This window comes from Dryas octopetala, chromosome 3, assembly GCF_963921425.1.
Source record: "Dryas octopetala chromosome 3, drDryOcto1.1, whole genome shotgun sequence".
NCBI lineage: Eukaryota > Viridiplantae > Streptophyta > Magnoliopsida > Rosales > Rosaceae > Dryas > Dryas octopetala.
In genome coordinates, this window is record NC_141368.1 from 17748708 (window position 1) to 17766651 (window position 17944).

Consider the following 17944-nt stretch of genomic DNA (forward strand, 5'->3'; position numbering starts at 1 on the left):
AAAATACAGACTTGAGAGAGGATATAAAATTACACATGCCCTAATGAAAAAGCTTTTGGTGATCATTTTCTCAGAAGACTAATCTTCTTTCATATGGTTTGATTTAATGCCATTGTGAACTCAATAATTCATTGAAGTAAATCAAACATTGAGAGGTACATGAATAAGACCAACCGTTCAATAATGACTTAGCTAGGAATTTTGAAAAAATGAATTAGGTGCAAATAAGTTTAATAATTCTAGTGGATCATGTTCTTCATCCAATTTATTGAATTTAGATTTGCCTCCGAAATTTGATTGTTGTGCACAAGGTATTTGTGAGATTTGTTATGGTAACTTTCAAGCAGAAGGAATTGAGAAGAAGAATCAATCGAATGACAAATTTCACTCAATTGATTTTCTCGAGACCAATATTTTTAGTTTGCGATTGTCAATCAAATAAAACGTGTTGGAAGGAAATTTTGGATGCTGAGATTTATTCGCAAAAAGAAATTCCTCAATTCAAGCAATAAAAAATATTCCAAATATTTGTTTATTTGGAAAGGAAGACTTCAAACGCAAGCCAAATCAAGAATGACTTTATTACAATGGAAGATTCTGTTGGGATTCTCTCCAACTAATTAGTGGCTCGAATTCGAGAACGAATTCTTTCAAATTAGAGGAGTCTGATGCAGGAGCATAGGGGCCTCATCAAGATTGACATCAGTCCAAGAAATGCCCAAAGAAACCCATTCTTTTGGTGATCATTTTCTAAGAAGACTAATCTTCTTTCATATGGTTTGATTTAATGCCATTGTGAACTCAATAATTCATTGAAGTAAATCAAACATTGAGAGGTACATGAATAAGACCAACCATTCAATAATGATTTAGCTAGGAATTTTGAAAAAATGAATTAGGTGCAAATAAGTTTAATAATTCTAGTGGATCATGTTCTTCATCCAATTTATTGAATTTAGATTTGCCTCCGAAATTTGATTGTTGTGCACAAGGTATTTGTGAGATTTGTTATGGTAACTTTCAAGCAGAAGGAATTGAGAAGAAGAATCAATCGAATGACAAATTTCACTCAATTGATTTTCTCGAGACCAATATTTTTAGTTTGCGAATGCCAAAGCAATTGGTTGATATTGTCAATCAAATAAAACGTGTTGAAAGGAAATTTTGGATGCTGAGATTTATTCGCAAAAAGAAATTCCTCAATTCAAGCAATAAAAAATATTCCAAATATTTGTTTATTTGGAAAGGAAGACTTCAAACGCAAGCCAAATCAAGAATGACTTTATTACAATGGAAGATTCTGTTGGGATTCTCTCCAACTAATTAGTGGCTCGAATTCGAGAACGAATTCTTTCAAATTAGGGGAGTCTGATGCAGGAGCATAGGGGCCTCCTCAAGATTGACATCAGTCCAAGAAATGCCCAAAGAAACCCATTCTTTTGGTGATCATTTTCTAAGAAGACTAATCTTCTTTCATATGGTTTGATTTAATGCCATTGTGAACTCAATAATTCATTGAAGTAAATCAAACATTGAGAGGTACATGAATAAGACCAACCATTCAATAATGATTTAGCTAGGAATTTTGAAAAAATGAATTAGGTGCAAATAAGTTTAATAATTCTAGTGGATCATGTTCTTCATCCAATTTATTGAATTTAGATTTGCCTCCGAAATTTGATTGTTGTGCACAAGGTATTTGTGAGATTTGTTATGGTAACTTTCAAGCAGAAGGAATTGAGAAGAAGAATCAATCGAATGACAAATTTCACTCAATTGATTTTCTCGAGACCAATATTTTTAGTTTGCGAATGCCAAAGCAATTGGTTGATATTGTCAATCAAATAAAACGTGTTGAAAGGAAATTTTGGATGCTGAGATTTATTCGCAAAAAGAAATTCCTCAATTCAAGCAATAAAAAATATTCCAAATATTTGTTTATTTGGAAAGGAAGACTTCAAATGCAAGCCAAATCAAGAATGACTTTATTACAATGGAAGATTCTGTTGGGATTCTCTCCAACTAATTAGTGGCTCGAATTCGAGAACGAATTCTTTCAAATTAGGGGAGTCTGATGCAGGAGCATAGGGGCCTCACCAAGATTGACATCAGTCCAAGAAATGCCCAAAGAAACCCATTGCAAAAGTCAATCTTTTAATTATTATTTATTTAATTAGGATTATTGTAATCTTTCTTTTATTTTTTTTTCCTTTTATTAATTTCCTAGTAATGCAGGGTTAAGAGGCTATTTAAGCTAAGAGTTGTGGTAAATCTGTTTAGATTTTGATGATTAATAGAAAAATACAGCAGCTATTTTAGCCACAAGCAAGAGTGTCATATCCTTTACTCTTGTGTCGAATTCTCTTTGAGTTGGTGGCTATGTTCAAAACCTGATCTCCATCACTTTCCCTCTCCCTTTCTTGTGATCATATATGTGAATAAAATAATTACCACTTATGGTAAAAAGGATGCAATTTTAGATCTTTTATTTTTATGTATTTGTTATGTGGGGAAAAGAAAATAAAGTCACAAGTTGTCCACATAAATTTTTTTAGCATTGTCGTGGATGATTGATGATTGTTCATTGTTCAATATTCAGTGAAATTAAAATTGACCACCAACCAATGTCTGGATACCATTTTTCTCAAGCATTAATTCAATTTAATTGTAAATAGTGCTCCATTGTGTTCAATATCTTATTAACAACTTGTGTTTTATTGAGATTCAATTTCAAGATTACAAATCTTTCATCTTCTTCATTTTGTTATTGGATGAAAATTGCGAACCCAAAAAATTAATAATTAAAAAATCAATCTAGTGGCTTCTACATCCATAGAGACAGAGAAAGAAAAGAAAGAGGGAGGAGGAGAGAGAGGCTAGAGGAAGAAGGTGGTGAGGGTTGAGGTTGGTGTGAGTGGAATGAATCTAGAAGAATATGGATAAATTGGGTAGTTCATTCCTTGTGATGTGAAGAATTTGACTTAAAAAGAATTAGTTTTAAATGACATGGCTTTGCACAATAAAGGCACAAATTTTGAGGCACCCTAGCATTACCCTTTATCTTATTCTTTTTTTTTTTTTTAGAGTTCAATGTATGATTATCGGCCATGTAGGTTTTTTGTAGGGGAGTGCTATAGTGTAGTTGGTGCCGTAATTGTGCCCTTTGACATGGCATTATTATATAAATTTTGCAAATAATGAATAAATGTACATCATATTAGGGCAACTAGGCCACACAATCTTTTCCTTTTTTTTTTTTTTTTTTTTTTTTTTTTTTTTTTTTTTTTTTTTTGTCAAGACTAGCATGTAGGTTGAGAAATAAAGTTGGGAGAACTAGTTTGGGCAAATAACATTTTTCTAACACAAAATTCTTGTGTGAAATAATCTCCTTTTATACCTAACCCTTTCTCCTTTTTTCTTTTTTCATTTTGTTTTTCTGAAAAGGGTTTGAAATTAACTTTCATATTTTGGTTTCGCTTTGGTGTTTGGTGGCTCTCTCGTGTGTTCTTGTGCGCTCTTTGAGTTTCAGCTTATATATGCTTATTTTTGCCCTTTGGGATTGTGGCTGTCTCGTGTGTTCAACCATTAATGTGTTTGTTTGCTGCAGTACGGTCTATACACATTGGGATTTCAGCTCCATTTATTCATCTTTTTCTGTTATGTGGTATGTTATTTGATGTCTGGGGCAAATGGAAGAAAACCAACGTTGTTTTAAAAATCAGATTTGAATAAAAGAATTAAAAGAAAGGGTCGGAATTTTAATCTAAAATATGGGATGTATGAGGGACTATGATCGAGAAAGATCTAATTAAATGCACTTCTCTGAATTCAAATAGATATTTAATCAATAGAAAATTAGAATTAAATACCAAATATCAATAGTTTTTCAATAAAGCAGCAAGCCATTAATTTTTTTTAGTTTAGATACTAACCTAGAGTAAGACATTTTGGATTATGTCACAAATCAGTTTGTTATATAGTTGTGACTATCGAACAATCACCGTTGTGATTAAACTGTGACTGTTTCAAATTAATTTATAAAAATTTAAATTTTTTAAGAGTTTAATACTTTTGATTTAAGCTTGGGGGATGAAGTCATATAACTCAAAGATTAAACATTAAAGTTTAAAGTAAATGATTATAAAGCCCAATTTTAGACTTTCACTACTTTTAAGACCCAGGTCTTTTTTTGATATTCGAAGCAAGGCCAATTTATACCAACCCGGTCCTTTTTTCCTTCCTCCGTTTATTTCTCCGTCTCTCCCCCACTCATTTCTCTCATTTCTCTCATTTCAAACTCAGCACCATTCTCTCTCTTATCTCTCTTCAACGTCACTCTCTCTCTCCTCGATGCATCGTCGTCCAGCCATGGATGGCGGCGAGACCCACCTCTCCATGCTCGCCTCTCTCTCCTCTTCCTTCCCATGGCCTTCGATCGTCCAACCACCCAGCGACGGCGACAGATCGACGTCAAGAAGCAAAAGCTTTTCGACCAATTTTCAGGTGAACTCGACGGTGACTCTACTCGATTGTGGTATTTTCCTACTCTTCTAATCAAGAGCTTTCTTTTCCCCATGGTTTTGCTTGTCAATTTTGAGGAATTACGATTTTGAAATTTTTAGGGTTTGAAAATTTGATTTTACTGTGACCGTTGATCCTTGCAATTTTTCATAAATGAGCCAGAAATTTTAAATCTGAAAAGGCTACTGAGAAAGCCTTCTTTGGCTTTCCAATGTGCACATCTTCTATTTCAAGTTTTTAACACTGATCCTATATATCATTTCAGGGTGAAACGCCATACAATTTCTGTATTTGTTGGGGATGAGAGTGGAATAATAAACCGAATAGCTGGGGTTTTCGCTAGGAGGGGCTACAACATCGAGTCCCTTGCTGTTGGTTTGAACAAGGACAAAGCTCTCTTTACCATAGTCGTGTCTGGAACTGAAAAGGTTTTGCGACAAGTTGTTGAACAGCTCAACAAGTTGGTGAATGTGATAAAGGTTATGATTCAACCTTAATTATTTCTAATATTCCATAGAGATCTTAGTTTATGGTGTTACTTTAGTATTTTACATAAAATATCTCAGCGGTCGGGTGTTTTCCAAAATGTATTTGGTAGCTTACATGAATTTGATGTAGGTGTATTTATTTGGATGCTGAGATTGGAATAAATTGAACTAGATTCAACATTATTATGCTTATATTAAATGATTGTAGATAACACAACCCTTCATTTTCATTCCTTTCCCTGTGGACCACGAAGATGTGCTGGATGCTTTGACATGCTAAATTTATAGTTTGTTCATCTTATTATCAAAATTTGGCACAGTAAAATCAAAATTGGCTATGAAACTATTGTTGTCAATGCTTGACTTATAATTGAAAAGCTAAGTGAAGCTTTGGTTGTTACTATTTGGCAGTAACAAATTGTTACTGTTTGATAGTAACAACATTTTATTGTGATTTTTATATATGTTCTTGTAGATTATGAAATTAATCTCACTTATTTTGATTTTTTTTTATGTTGAATATTTGAAGGTGTAAGGCTTGTTGTCAATTTTTGACTTAGAATTGAAAATGTAAGTAAGGCTCTAGTTGTTACTATTTATCAGTAATAACCTGTTATTGCTACTGCTTGACAGTAACAACCTTTTACTATGATTTTTATGTTCTTAGGGTATGAAATCTCACTTATTTTGATTTTTTCATACTCAGTAGTTGAATATGTAAGGTTTTTTGTCAATTGTTTACTTAAAATTGAAAATGTAAGTGAGGTTCTAGTTGTTACTGTTTGTCAATAAGAACTTGTTATTATTATTGTTACTGTTTAACAGTAACAAACTTCTACTATGATTTTTATGTTCCTGCAATATGGTATGAAATCTCATTAAATTTGAGAAATCTGAATGGAAATGTGTTAGGTTAGTTTACCTATTTAGTTTGGTTTAGGAGAAAAAGATGAATAAAAAAATATTAAGAAAGAAACTTTCAGATTGAGGAGTTGAGGAAGCAAAAGCCTCAAGTCAGTAATAATATGTTATTGTTATTGTTTGACAGTGGCAACTTATTTGATGTATCATGTATATAATTTTTACATGCACTGTGCACACATGCTTTGAATTTTTTGGGATAATTGATGTAGTTAGTGGCACAAAGAAGCAGCATGTGGCCAATGATTATGCAAAACGACTTTCAATAGGTTACAAAGAGGTATAACTTGATCGCTCTTGATATTCTTAGTAGTTTCTTTACTTTCTCATAATGAAATATTTTCCTTTCAATTGTCTCTTGCAGTCTGAGAAGATTGTTTGTTGCAGAATCACTTGCTTGCATGACAGAGTCAAGATCCAAAACTGGTTGCAAGAGTATAATAACTAAGTTTCAACATGCAAAATAAATTACCTTTTAGCCTACACTTTTGGGCTGTTTCACTTCACCACCATATTCAATCAATTATTTCGTATAACAAGTTTCAAGTTAGATCCGGAAGTTTCAAGTTATTGTGATTTTGTTTTATTTTGTTGTCATTGTATCATAGGTTTATAATTCATTTGGTTGTTTATGATTTCACAAGGATTGTATTAGGTTTAAATTATATCCTCTAATTTATTTTTATTGCTATTGTTAGGTGATTGTTACTGTCGGGCAATAGCAATAGGTGATTGTTATGCCGGGCAGTAGCAATAGGTGATTGTTACTTTTCGATAGCAAGGATTGTATTAGGTTTAAATTATATTTTATTTTATTGTTATTGTTACTTGATTGCCACTGTCTGGCAGTAGCAATAGGTGATTGTTACTATTGGGCAATAGCAATAGGTAATTGTTACTACCGGACAGTAGTAATAGGTGATTGTTACTTTTCGATAGTAACAATTATATTTACTAATAAAATGCAAAAGATTATGGACATCTTGATTTTTTGTGTTTTATGTTGGTTATTATTTAATATGTTTATGAAATAAAAAATACCTAAATTATGATTTTTTTTTTTTTGGGTAATTTATGTACTAAATGGCACTAAAATGAAGAAAAAAAATTGCATTTTAAAAATACTGTAGCGCGCTACAGTAACGCCGTTACTGTAGTAACGGTTTTTTTTAAAAGTGGGCCGCTACAGTAGTTTACTGTAGCGGTTGGGCCGGATGAATAGTAAATTTTAAAAAATGGACTTTAAAAAAAAAAACCCTAAAGTTTAAGCCTTGCAAATATTGAAAAAACAACAAATCAATAAAAACGTTATGACTGTTAGACAGTCACAGTTCGATATAACCATGTTTTTTAAAATTGGTACCTAAATTTAAATTTAGTACCTAAAGTAAAATGATATAAATATTTTGGTAGTTAAAATGAAAAAATATTATAATTTGGTAGCTAAAATCAACGGACCTTTTAATCAAATGGCTCAAAAGTCCATGTGAACATATATAACTTTTGCATCAAGTATCCGTTTCCATGCTTTTTACAGTCAAATCTTTCATCTCTGTTGTCTTCTTATCAGTCTCTCTCACAAAGACGTACACAAACTATTCTCTTCCCACTGCCCAGTAATTAAGTCCAAAGAATTTGGTCACTTTTAAATTAAATCCGATTGAACGCAGAGCTTTCTACACTCTAGGACACAAGAGACCTAAGAAACAATCCTGTCCCTTTTTAAGGTTTTAATAGAATTTGGTCACTTTTAAATTAAAACCGATTGAACGCAAAACCTTATCACCAAAAACAGTCTCTCGTGTGCGATATTTGCACCACAACCTACAAATTGAAAAGAGATATTAAGAGGGAAGGGGCCCATTGTTCTATATTCCTTATCCTTCAACAATACGTTTTTCTTCCAACCACTTAATTTTTGTTTTCACTTTTATCTTGATTTTCAGGTTATGAATATGGCTTTTACTTCTTTTAATTGCTATCATCTTCTGGCTTCAAGAAAAGTATGATGTCTAGCTTCCTTAGTTTCAGAGGTGTGGACACCCGTGATTACTTTACCAGCCATCTTCATGCTGCTTTACTTGAGAAGAAAATCAAAACCTACATAAAATATAGACTTGAGAGAGGATATAAAATTACACATGCCCTAATGAAAAGCTTTTGGTGATCATTTTCTCAGAAGACTAATCTTCTTTCATATGGTTTGATTTAATGATGCCATTGTGAACTCAATAATTCATTGAAGTAAATCCAAAATTTAAATGTGTTGTCTCTTATATATCCCTCATGTTGAGTCCCTTGGATGAGCATTACTCCCAAAAGGAAATATCTCAAACTTAAAACAGAATAGACCAAACTGTATGTTCTGTTGTGACATTCCAGCAGAACATTAGGACTAGATTCAAATGGTGGTCTAAATTCAATCCTTGGGGCTTCGACAGCATTTATTCAAATACAATGTTAACAAATAGCTATTCCTAATGGTGGTCTAAATTCAATCCACTTATTCCGACACAACAATCATGGGGATTGACTGCAATCATCTCCACCAAAAATATTCCCTTTAGTACGTACTACTCCAAGAGTTGGATTTCTAAATTTCTAAAAAAATGGCTAAAATTCTTCAAATGGAACAAATTTAATTGGTTAGTTTTTTAAATCTCCCTTGAAGTAAATCCAACCCTTACCTGTTTCTCATGTTGAGTCCCTTAGATGTGTATTGCTCCCAAAAAGAAATATCTCAAATTCAAAACAGAATAGACCAAACTGTACGTATGTTCTGCTGTTGACAATCCCTGTAAAAAAGATTTAAAATGGATCTTGAACATTAATTGTGAAATAGAAACACAAGACCTGTACTTTCTAAAAATTTAATTAGAAAATGCTACAGTAAAAGACGAAAACCAAGATTGGTAATTAACTATAAAACCTTAAACCAAATTTACAATGGAATTTTTTTTTTTTTGAGGATAATTTTACAATGGATTAGATATCCATTACCTAACAAACACAATTTATTACAAAGATTACACAAGGCAAAAGTATTCTCGGTCAAAATTTGACATGAAATCTGATATTTGGCAAATTCAAATAGAGGAACACAAATATAAAACTGCTTTACTGAACCATTTGGGCACTATCATCAATGGAATGTTATGTCTTTTGGTCTAAAAAATGCACTTTATGAATTTCAAAAGATAATGAACGATGATATTTAATAATTATTCAAAATTCTTAATTGTTTACATTGATAATGTTTCTAATTTTTTCTCAAATTAAATTCAAAACAACACTTTAAAGATATTAATACCTTCATTGAAATCAACATATAAGCATTGTCAGCAAAGTAAAAATAAAACGTCTCTCTCATTTCTACATTTTAGCAGACCCAATTTCTTTCAAATTAGTATGTAGTTGATAATGATGCCTCAGGTACAGGTTATGGAGGCACCCTGAAACAAAAATTAGGTAATAAAGAACAAATTGTCAAGTGGTGGTCTAAGTTCAATGCTTCAAGAGCATTCAAAGACGATGCTATCAAATCACTACTACTAAACCCGGTTCTTGTCCCAAAAAATAATTGAGATTTCAACCACTCAATTTCTTCAACAAAAGTCTCTCCACGTCATTTTGATTTTGAATGCGAAGACTCTTGAGTGGTTAAATGCGACAAAGTAACCATGGAGACCACAATCATCTCCATAAATTACTTCAAGATTTTGAAGAAAGCAAAAGCTCTTTGCCTTCCTTTAAAGAGTGCAAGTGTTGAAGAAAAATTGAGAGGTTGTTTAGAGAAAAACACATAAGCTTAGAATTAGACACTTTTAGCCAATATTCTATCTTTTATTTCGCTACTCCCCTCTATTTCTCTCAAAATATTTATATCTATAATTTTACTTTCCCAGTTTCTGGTTCTAGATCTTCTGATTGAAGACCAAAATTTGTAAGTTTTTTATTTTAGTAATTTAAATTATTTTCATGTGCTAAACATTTAATAAGTTTTATTGAGATTTGGTATTTAAAATTAAAAAACCATTTTGTTAATCTTCTAATGTTTAGTAATCATACTATGAATATGGATTTGCAGGTTATGAACATGGATTTGCAGGTTATGAATATGGCTTCTTCTTCTTCTGCTGTCATCCTCTGCCCTCAAGAAAAGTATGATGTCTTCCTTAGTTTCAGAGGTGTGGACACCCGCGATTATTTTACTAGCCATCTTCATGCTGCTTTACTTGAAAATAAAGTTGAAACCTACATGGACTACAAACTTGAGAGAGGAGATGAAATTTCACATGCCCTAACCAAAGCAATCGAGCAATCGAAGGTGTCAGTGATAATTTTTTCAGAAGACTATGCTTCTTCAACATGGTGCTTAGATGAAGTTGTGCATATACTCCAATGTAAGGAATTATATGGACAATTTGTTATACCAGTTTTTTGCGGCATCAATCCATCACATGTAAGGAAACAGGAGGGAAGCTATGCGGTTGCATTTGCGCGCCTTGAACAACGTTTCCAGGACAGGATGGACATGGTGAGCAAGTGGAAGGATGCTTTGACAAAAGCAGCCAGTCTATCTGGATTTGATTCGAATAAAATTAGGTAACTCAATTAATTTTATTTTTTTTGATCATTTGATTAATAGAAGATTACTTAGGAAATGTATATATACTTACTAACTATAATTTATCCTTCTTCATATATGTCAGGCCTGAATCCGAATTAGTTGAGACAGTTGTCAAAGATATTTTGAAGAAATTGAATCGTAAATCAACATGCGATTTAAAAGGCCTGGTGGGAATTGAAAAACATATTGAGAAAATTGAGTCATTATTGTGCATTGACTCACTTGATGTTCGCACTTTAGGTATTTGGGGCATGGGTGGTATTGGCAAGACCACCCTTGCTGATGCGGTATATCAAAAACTCTCTTCTGAATTCGATGTTTGTTGCTTTTTTGCAAATGTCAGGGAAAAATCAAAGAGTCGTGGACTAATTGATTTGCGAAATGAACTTCTTCATGCACTACTAAATGAAGAAAATATAAATGTCGCCACTCCCTCTTTAGGATCACCTTTTATTAAAGATAGACTTCGCCGTACAAAGGCCCTCATTGTTCTTGATGATGTGAACACTCCCAGCCAATTAGAATATCTAGCTGATCTAGCTAAACAACTACTTGGCACTGGAAGTAGATCCATTATTACAACAAGAGATAGGCGTCTACTTAATAAAAGAGTTGATGATGATTACATATACGAGGTTAAGGGATTAAATTTTGAAGAAGCTCTTCAGCTCTTTCATTTGAATGCATTCGGAAATAACTCTCCTTCAGAAGAATATATAGAGTTGTCAAAAATGGTGGTAGATTATGCTAAGGGCGTTCCTTTAGCTCTTAAAGTTTTGGGGTCCTCATTTGGTAAGTGTGACGACAAAGAAGAATGGATAAGCAAACTGAATAAATTGGAAAAAGTTCCTAACCCAGAAATTCAAGAACTCTTGAGAATAAGTTACCAAGGATTAGATAAAGACGAAAAGAAGATATTTCTGCATATCGCGTGTTTATATAAAGGGGAGACTATAGAATATGCAAAAAGAATGTTAGATTTATGTGGTTTCTTTGCGGCTGCAGGAATTAGAACTCTTCTTGACATGTCTCTCATATCAATAACATATAACCAGCTATGGATGCATGATTTGGTACAACAAATGGGTTGGGAAATTGTTCGCGAACAAGGTGAAGAAAAGCCTGGGCAACGCAGTATATTGTGGAGCCCTGAGGATGTCTGTCATGTATTGAAAAACAAGACAGTAAGTGCTAAATTTGTTGCCTTTCTAAAAAAAAAAAAAAGGTTGCTTGAATTTTGCATAGGAAAAACTTATTTTTGATATACTTGTGGATATGTCTACAAATGTCGTTTACAATAAATATTTTTGGATATATAGTGTTATTGGCACTCTAAAAAAGTCATCCTGCACTCCAATTATAAAAACACATAACAGAAAATTTGTAAATGTTGAAGTGCAGGATGACCATTTTGGAGTGCCAATAACACTATCCTTTTTGGATAGTTTCCTAACTAATATATATACTTTGCTCTTGATTTTCAGGGAAGTGAAAATGTTGAAGCAATATTCCTAAACATGTCTGAGATTGAAGAGCTAGAGTTAAATCGTAAAGCCTTCAAAGGGATGTATAATCTAAGACTGCTAAAATTTTATAGTTCTGATAATGGTCCCTTTACCAAGAAGCAGTATTGCCATGTGTACCTTCCTGATCAAGGTCTTCGTTCTCTTCCTGATGCCCTTAGATATATCCATTGGGAAAGATGTCCTTTGAAATCTTTTCCGTCAAAATTTTCTCCACATCATCTTGTTGAGCTTATTATGCCAGATAGCCAAGTTGAGAGACTATGGGATAAAGGACAGGTATGATTATTTTTTTTTCTTGTTATTTAAAATGTAGTGCAGAAAGTTATTCATGCTAAATTATTCTTACCATTCTTCTTTAATTTGTTACAGAATATTAGGAACTTAAAAAAGATCATTCTTAGTCGATCCAGGTACTTGATTGAAGTTCCAGATTTATCTCGATGTCAAAATATGGAGGAAATTGATCTTAGCTACTGTACAAGTTTGGTTGAAATTCCTTCATATCTTGAATATCTTGTGAAGCTTAAGATTCTGTTTTTGGGAGGTTGTTCGAATCTTAAACATCTTCCGGAGATACCAACCAGGTGTGAATATTTAACACTATATAATACTGCCATAGAAGAATTGCCTGCATCAGTTGGGTTGGATGAAAAACCTTATACAGTGTTTCTTACTTCCTGTAAAGAACTCGAGTATCTTTCAAGCAGCACTGTTGATCTAAATGGCTGCTTATCTCTTGGCAAGGTTTCAGAGCTTCCCAGGCAAATAACAACTTCGAATTTGTCTCAGATGAGCAGGGTTTCTGAGGTGCCCAGGCAAAAAACAAGTTTAAATTTTTCAGAGATGAGCAGGGTTTCTGAGGATCCAAGTCAAATAACAAGTTTAAATTTGTCAGAGATGAGCAGGGTGTCTGAGCTTCCCAGAAAGACAACAACTTTAAACTTGCCTCAGACAGGGATAATGGAGTGTCTCGCTGGTCGTGTTTCATTTGATCTGAAGCATACAAGAAGACTTGTGAGTCTTCCATCCAACATTTGTAAGTTGCAATGTCTTGGTCAAATTTATCTCTTGGAGTGTCTAAAGCATCTTAAATTAAGTGGGCTTGAAAATCTAATTCGGCTATCCTCTACCATTGGAAATCTTGTTGCGCTTCAAGAATTACACCTACGCGTGTGCGAAAATCTTGAGTATGTCCCGAACAACATCTACAAATTAAATAGTCTTAAATTTCTCACCTTTGAGGGCTGTTCGAGACTCAAGAAATTGCCTCCCTTCTCAGTTGGTTTGTGCTCTTTGGAAGAACTAAACCTCGGTGACTGCAATAATATCACATTAGAAATCCCTGATGGCCTCATTAGCTTATCCTCATTAAAAAGATTAAATCTAAGTGGAAGCAAGATCGAGAGCTTACCTACAAGCATCAAACAAGCTTCTGGGCTGAAGTACTTAAACTTAAGCAATTGCATTAGCCTCCGATCCTTACAATTGCAAGAGCTCCCATTGCTTCTAGAACGTTTGGACGCACATGGCTGTACATCATTGGAGACAGTGTATGGTTCCATTACTACTACACTCACGCAAGGTTGGGATCAACATGGAGTTCGTGGTCATCAACTTATATTTTCTAATTGCCTTCAATTAGATCAGAATGCACTGAACAACATATTAATGGTTGAAGCACGTCTTAGAATTATGCGAATGGCAACTGCACCACTAGAAGAAATATACCATTACAAGGTATCTCTCTCTCTCTCTCTCTCTCATACACACACACACACACACAACACACATTCATGTCACCTGTTAAATTGATATGTGTTTAGCTAACCAATTAAAGTTTTAGAGCAGTTGCAATTTTCTCACCAGCATAATTAATAATCATTAATTACATGTCCATCTATATATGGTGCAGGATGCTCCTTCAGTTAGTATTTGTTGTCCTGGAAATGATATTCCGAAGTGGTTCAGCTTTCAAAGTGAGGGTTCCTCCATAAGTACCAAGCTTCCTCCACATTGGTTTGATAAAAACTTCTTGGGCTTTGCTCTATGTGCTGTGATTAGATTCCACAATTATAATCCTTGTGGCTATGGTCTTGAATTCGGATGTAAATCCCATTTTAAAACCAATGATGGTGAAAGCCTTGAATTCAATAGTTACTTGTATGGTTTGGGGGATTCGGCCGGCAAGAATCAAAACAGAACTGTCAATTTTGATCACGTTTTAGTGTGGTATGACCGCGCTCTGCATCCTAATGAATTCAAAGGAGATCAGACTTTCCCAGAGAGAAATTTAAGAGGAGAACAAACTTTCCCAAAAAGATTAAGAGGAGAAAATGGAGAAAAAAGGCCCACTACTTTTAACAATGTCACCGAGGCCTCTTTTAACTTCTACCCTATAAATAGGTTTGGTCAACCTGTCTCCAACATGAACGTATACATAAAAGAGTGTGGGATGTGCCTGTTGTATGGCCAAGATGATTAGAGAAATTTGGGGCCATCAAAGAAGATGTTACAGCACTTTGGCATTTACGTACGTTCAAGGACCATTGACGTACACTATCATGTTCAAGGACTGCATTCACACAAGGTTGGCAACAAGTTCCTCATAAGGTTTGCACATGTCTCTCTCTCTCTCTCTCTCTCTCTCTCTCTCCCTCTCTCTCTCTCTCTCCTCTCACTTATGGTTATTAAATTGCATAAGTAAGTCCCTAGCACCGAAATTTAAATAAAAAATACACTAATGTAATTTTAATTAACCATAATTCATATCTTAATTAACCCACCCATATTACAGTAAATATCTGATCATGAAGTTCACTTGAAGCTTTCCTTTATACACTACAAGAAAAAGGACTTTGGGCACGAAATCAATTTTTCACTTCATTCTGACTTTTGCAGGTGTACCTTGGTGTATTGTGTATAGTGGCATGAGTTGGCTGGTGTTAAGGCTACAGAAATACAAATGGAGGTGTTGTGAAATAAGGTATGTAGTTTGATAAATTATTAGTTAAGGGTGTAGTTACTAAAGGGAAATAATGCAAATATACGGTACCTACCATGGCTACAACAATGTGGCCGCGCATATGTTAATTAACTGAAAGAATTAGGACATGTTTTGTATTTTTCTCAAAACTCTTTTTCCTTTTTCAAAAAGAGAGATAAATTAAAAAAAAAAAAAAACTTGTTTCTCAACCCCTTTTTCGAAAGTGAGTTTCCAGAAACAAAACTCAAAAAGGCATGTTTTCCAAATATGATAAAATATCTTTTTTTTCTTTTTTTCCTTCTAACGTGTTTTCTTTTCTCACGCTAGCCGCATCGTTTTTTCTGCTCCACGGTAGCTTGCAATCTTTCTATCTTCTCTCATCTTCAATTGAGATCTCTTTGTTCTCGATCTCTCTCTCTCGATCTCTCTCTCTCTCTCTCTCTCAATCTGCCTCAGTCAACGATCTCTCTACGCTTCTTCCAGTTCAAATCACAAGGTAAGATCTAAAGTTAAAAGTGATTTTGATTATTGGGTTTTGAGGTTAATTGTTCTGGTTATTTTGTGTATAGTTTATTGATTTTGAATTTCTTTTCTCTAATTTTGATTACATTTAGGTTTTTTTAATTATTTTTAAGATCCATTGACTGTTTTTTTTCCTAAATAACCAAACTAAATGGCTTAGGTGTCAAGTGGGAAACAAGCATTCATTTGAGGCAAAAACCTCTTTCACTGTTTGAATGCCCACCCTCACCCAATATTTATTTTATCAAACTGTGACTGCATAAAAATTACACAAACTATGATTGTGTGACAAATGGAACTTAATTCTTTAATTGTTATTTGTTAATGTTTTTAATTTTTATTTAGTATTTATAATTAGTCTCCAGACAAGTCCTAAATTCTTAGCTAGTTGAGTTACGTTTGAGTATGACATCTTTCAGAATTTGTATTTTCAGCTAATTGATTTATTAGCAAGCATATGATAATACTTGTTTTTATTGCAAAGAATATTTTGTGAGATTCTTACACATTTCATATTAACGAGCTTCTTTTGCATTGAGAACATTCACAAATTTAAGATGTTTTCGAAAATGGGTTGTGAAATGAATTTTAAAACTTTGGGCTTTCAAAAGAAAATGATTTGTTTTATAAAATGATTTTAAAGGAAAAGTTTCAAAGTTTATTTGTGTCCACTCACTGAGATTGTTCTCATGTTTTGTTCTTAATGTCTCCTCCCAGGTAGTAGAGATTGTTGAGGTCGGACCCATAGCACGTTGAGGCATCCCTTCATTCGTTATCGGTATATTGATATTGTAGGCTCAATGTCGTTTCATATATTCATTTAGTTCATGTTATGGTTTTATGAGTGGAACTCTTTGTAGTTATGCTCTGATGATTAATTTAGCATAGATATTATTTGGTGGGTCTGAGACTTTTTGGTTATTGTTGGATGAATGTTGAGATGGGAAATTGGATTGTTTTTGGATGTTGATAATATAGAAGTGTTTATCTTTATGTTTTTACAGGTGAGGATAGTGAAATATTTAGGGGAAGTTTTGCTGAATTATCGGTAGAATTTCCCCTTTAGGTTGATCGATCTCCCTATAATGATGAAGTGGGTAGTTTAAATTAACGGAACCAACATCTATATGATGTTGGACCCACAGAGCCACCTCAGGTTCCAAGGGGGAATATGGGGACAGTCTTGTCATTTGATACTGGGTTAAAATTATTATTTCACAATTTAAATGAAAGAGCTGTGTAATGAGAGGAAAATGATGTTCAATTAGCAGCCATCTTCTTTTAAACTATAGTACAAGGATAGGTTAAACTAGGAAAAAGAAAGAAAAGAATGATAAGCTCATTTTTGCAACACTTTTAAGTTGCTTATGAAGAAGCCTCTATAACCTCCATTGCATACAGTCATCAAATGGTGAACAACGATACACCATGATCAATTGATTATGATTTGAAATGATGAGTACGTGTTTGTACCATGATTTTCAGGTAGCATAAAATTAGCCCAAAGGAAATGCCAGCCCAGCTCTAAACCCAATTCAAGACCCATGCAGGATGGCTCTAGCGAAAAGATCTCGGCTATACCAAGCTGAGAGGGTCAATGAAGTGTAAAGCCAGTAATCCAATGCCGGTTTGTAGCTGTCAGAATGGATAAACACAAAGTCCCAGGTGTGTTCAAAGCCACCCATGTGTCAAGTTGCAGCAAACCGGCCAAGAGAAGTACCCAGGGTTTTGGGATCATAAATTCAAGTATAAATACCAAGCTACAGCTAATGTGACGGCTCTCCAAGAATTCACACAAGAACCCAGATTCATTCTTTGAAAATTCTTTGCCAAATGACTTGATCATTAACTTGGTCTGCCTTTACGTTTGTGTTAATGCATTGATCTTTTCTTTTATTACAACTTTGTTTGTTCTTACACATTTAATAGTCTTATTTATTACTTTTCTCCGTGCATTTAGTTCTGAAATTTAATGTATTTCCTCATTAAGAATTAATCAAGGAAACATTTACTTTCTCAATCTTTGAGTATCTATTACCAGTTCATCTTCATTTCGTTGCTTGGTTTCTACAATCTCTATCTATGACATACAATTCCAATAAGCACTCTTGTCATATTTGGATCTTGAGATAGTGAACTTCTATACTTTTGATTTATTTACTTATTTATCCTGTTTTATTACTTGACAAAGAGCAGCATGAACACGTCCTGCAACAAACAAGTTTAGTACGTTAGAACTTTTAGCATTCAAGTCTTCGAATGCCCAAGTATAGAAAAGAGCCAGCCACAATCGTTTGATTCCCTTTATTTTTATTTCACCTTGTCTTATTTTTATCTTTTTAGTTATTTTGCA

The 17944-nt window shown here is 33.7% G+C and overlaps 2 protein-coding genes across 12 annotated transcripts; both read left to right on the forward strand.

Annotated features, from left to right (window-relative positions):
- Nucleotides 1-4245: 4245 nt before the first annotated feature.
- LOC147291489 (acetolactate synthase small subunit 2, chloroplastic-like) lies at nt 4246-6868 on the forward strand. 4 transcript variants are annotated; one of them, XM_086236369.1, is made up of 4 exons: nt 4246-4503; nt 4787-5000; nt 6143-6210; nt 6295-6868. In XM_086236369.1, exons 1-3 carry the CDS (start codon nt 4373-4375, stop codon nt 6197-6199), a joined length of 402 nt encoding a protein of 133 aa, XP_086092495.1. In that variant the 5' UTR covers nt 4246-4372; the 3' UTR covers nt 6200-6210; nt 6295-6868. The 4 variants fall into 4 exon arrangements, 3 of the variants coding, with proteins under 3 accessions (XP_086092495.1, XP_086092494.1, XP_086092493.1); XR_015121137.1 differs by having other exon boundaries at nt 4246-4534; nt 4787-6210; XM_086236368.1 differs by lacking the exon at nt 6143-6210 and having other exon boundaries at nt 4246-4534.
- Nucleotides 6869-9568: 2700 nt separating this feature from the next.
- LOC147291490 (disease resistance-like protein DSC1) lies at nt 9569-17535 on the forward strand. 8 transcript variants are annotated; one of them, XM_086236348.1, is made up of 9 exons: nt 9569-9873; nt 10018-10535; nt 10643-11744; nt 12045-12362; nt 12456-13823; nt 13999-14696; nt 14985-15069; nt 15397-15565; nt 16309-17535. In XM_086236348.1, exons 2-6 carry the CDS (start codon nt 10021-10023, stop codon nt 14566-14568), a joined length of 3873 nt encoding a protein of 1290 aa, XP_086092474.1. In that variant the 5' UTR covers nt 9569-9873; nt 10018-10020; the 3' UTR covers nt 14569-14696; nt 14985-15069; nt 15397-15565; nt 16309-17535. The 8 variants fall into 8 exon arrangements, with proteins under 8 accessions (XP_086092474.1, XP_086092469.1, XP_086092468.1 ...); XM_086236343.1 differs by lacking the exon at nt 9569-9873 and having other exon boundaries at nt 10006-10535; nt 16309-16382; nt 17077-17535; XM_086236342.1 differs by lacking the exon at nt 9569-9873 and having other exon boundaries at nt 10006-10535; nt 16309-16369; nt 17077-17535.
- Nucleotides 17536-17944: the final 409 nt, after the last annotated feature.

Coding starts and splice junctions, on each gene's coding strand:
- LOC147291489 (XM_086236367.1), top strand. CDS start 4,373: ATGGCGGCGAGACCCACCTCTCCATGCTCGCCTCTCTCTCCTCTTCCT. Junction 4,504..4,786: donor GCTTTTCGACCAATTTTCAG/GTGAACTCGACG, acceptor ATATCATTTCAG/GGTGAAACGCCATACAATTT. Junction 5,001..6,294: donor AGTTGGTGAATGTGATAAAG/GTTATGATTCAA, acceptor TGTCTCTTGCAG/TCTGAGAAGATTGTTTGTTG.
- LOC147291490 (XM_086236340.1), top strand. CDS start 10,006: ATGGATTTGCAGGTTATGAACATGGATTTGCAGGTTATGAATATGGCT. Junction 10,536..10,642: donor TTTGATTCGAATAAAATTAG/GTAACTCAATTA, acceptor CATATATGTCAG/GCCTGAATCCGAATTAGTTG. Junction 13,824..13,998: donor AAGAAATATACCATTACAAG/GTATCTCTCTCT, acceptor TATATGGTGCAG/GATGCTCCTTCAGTTAGTAT.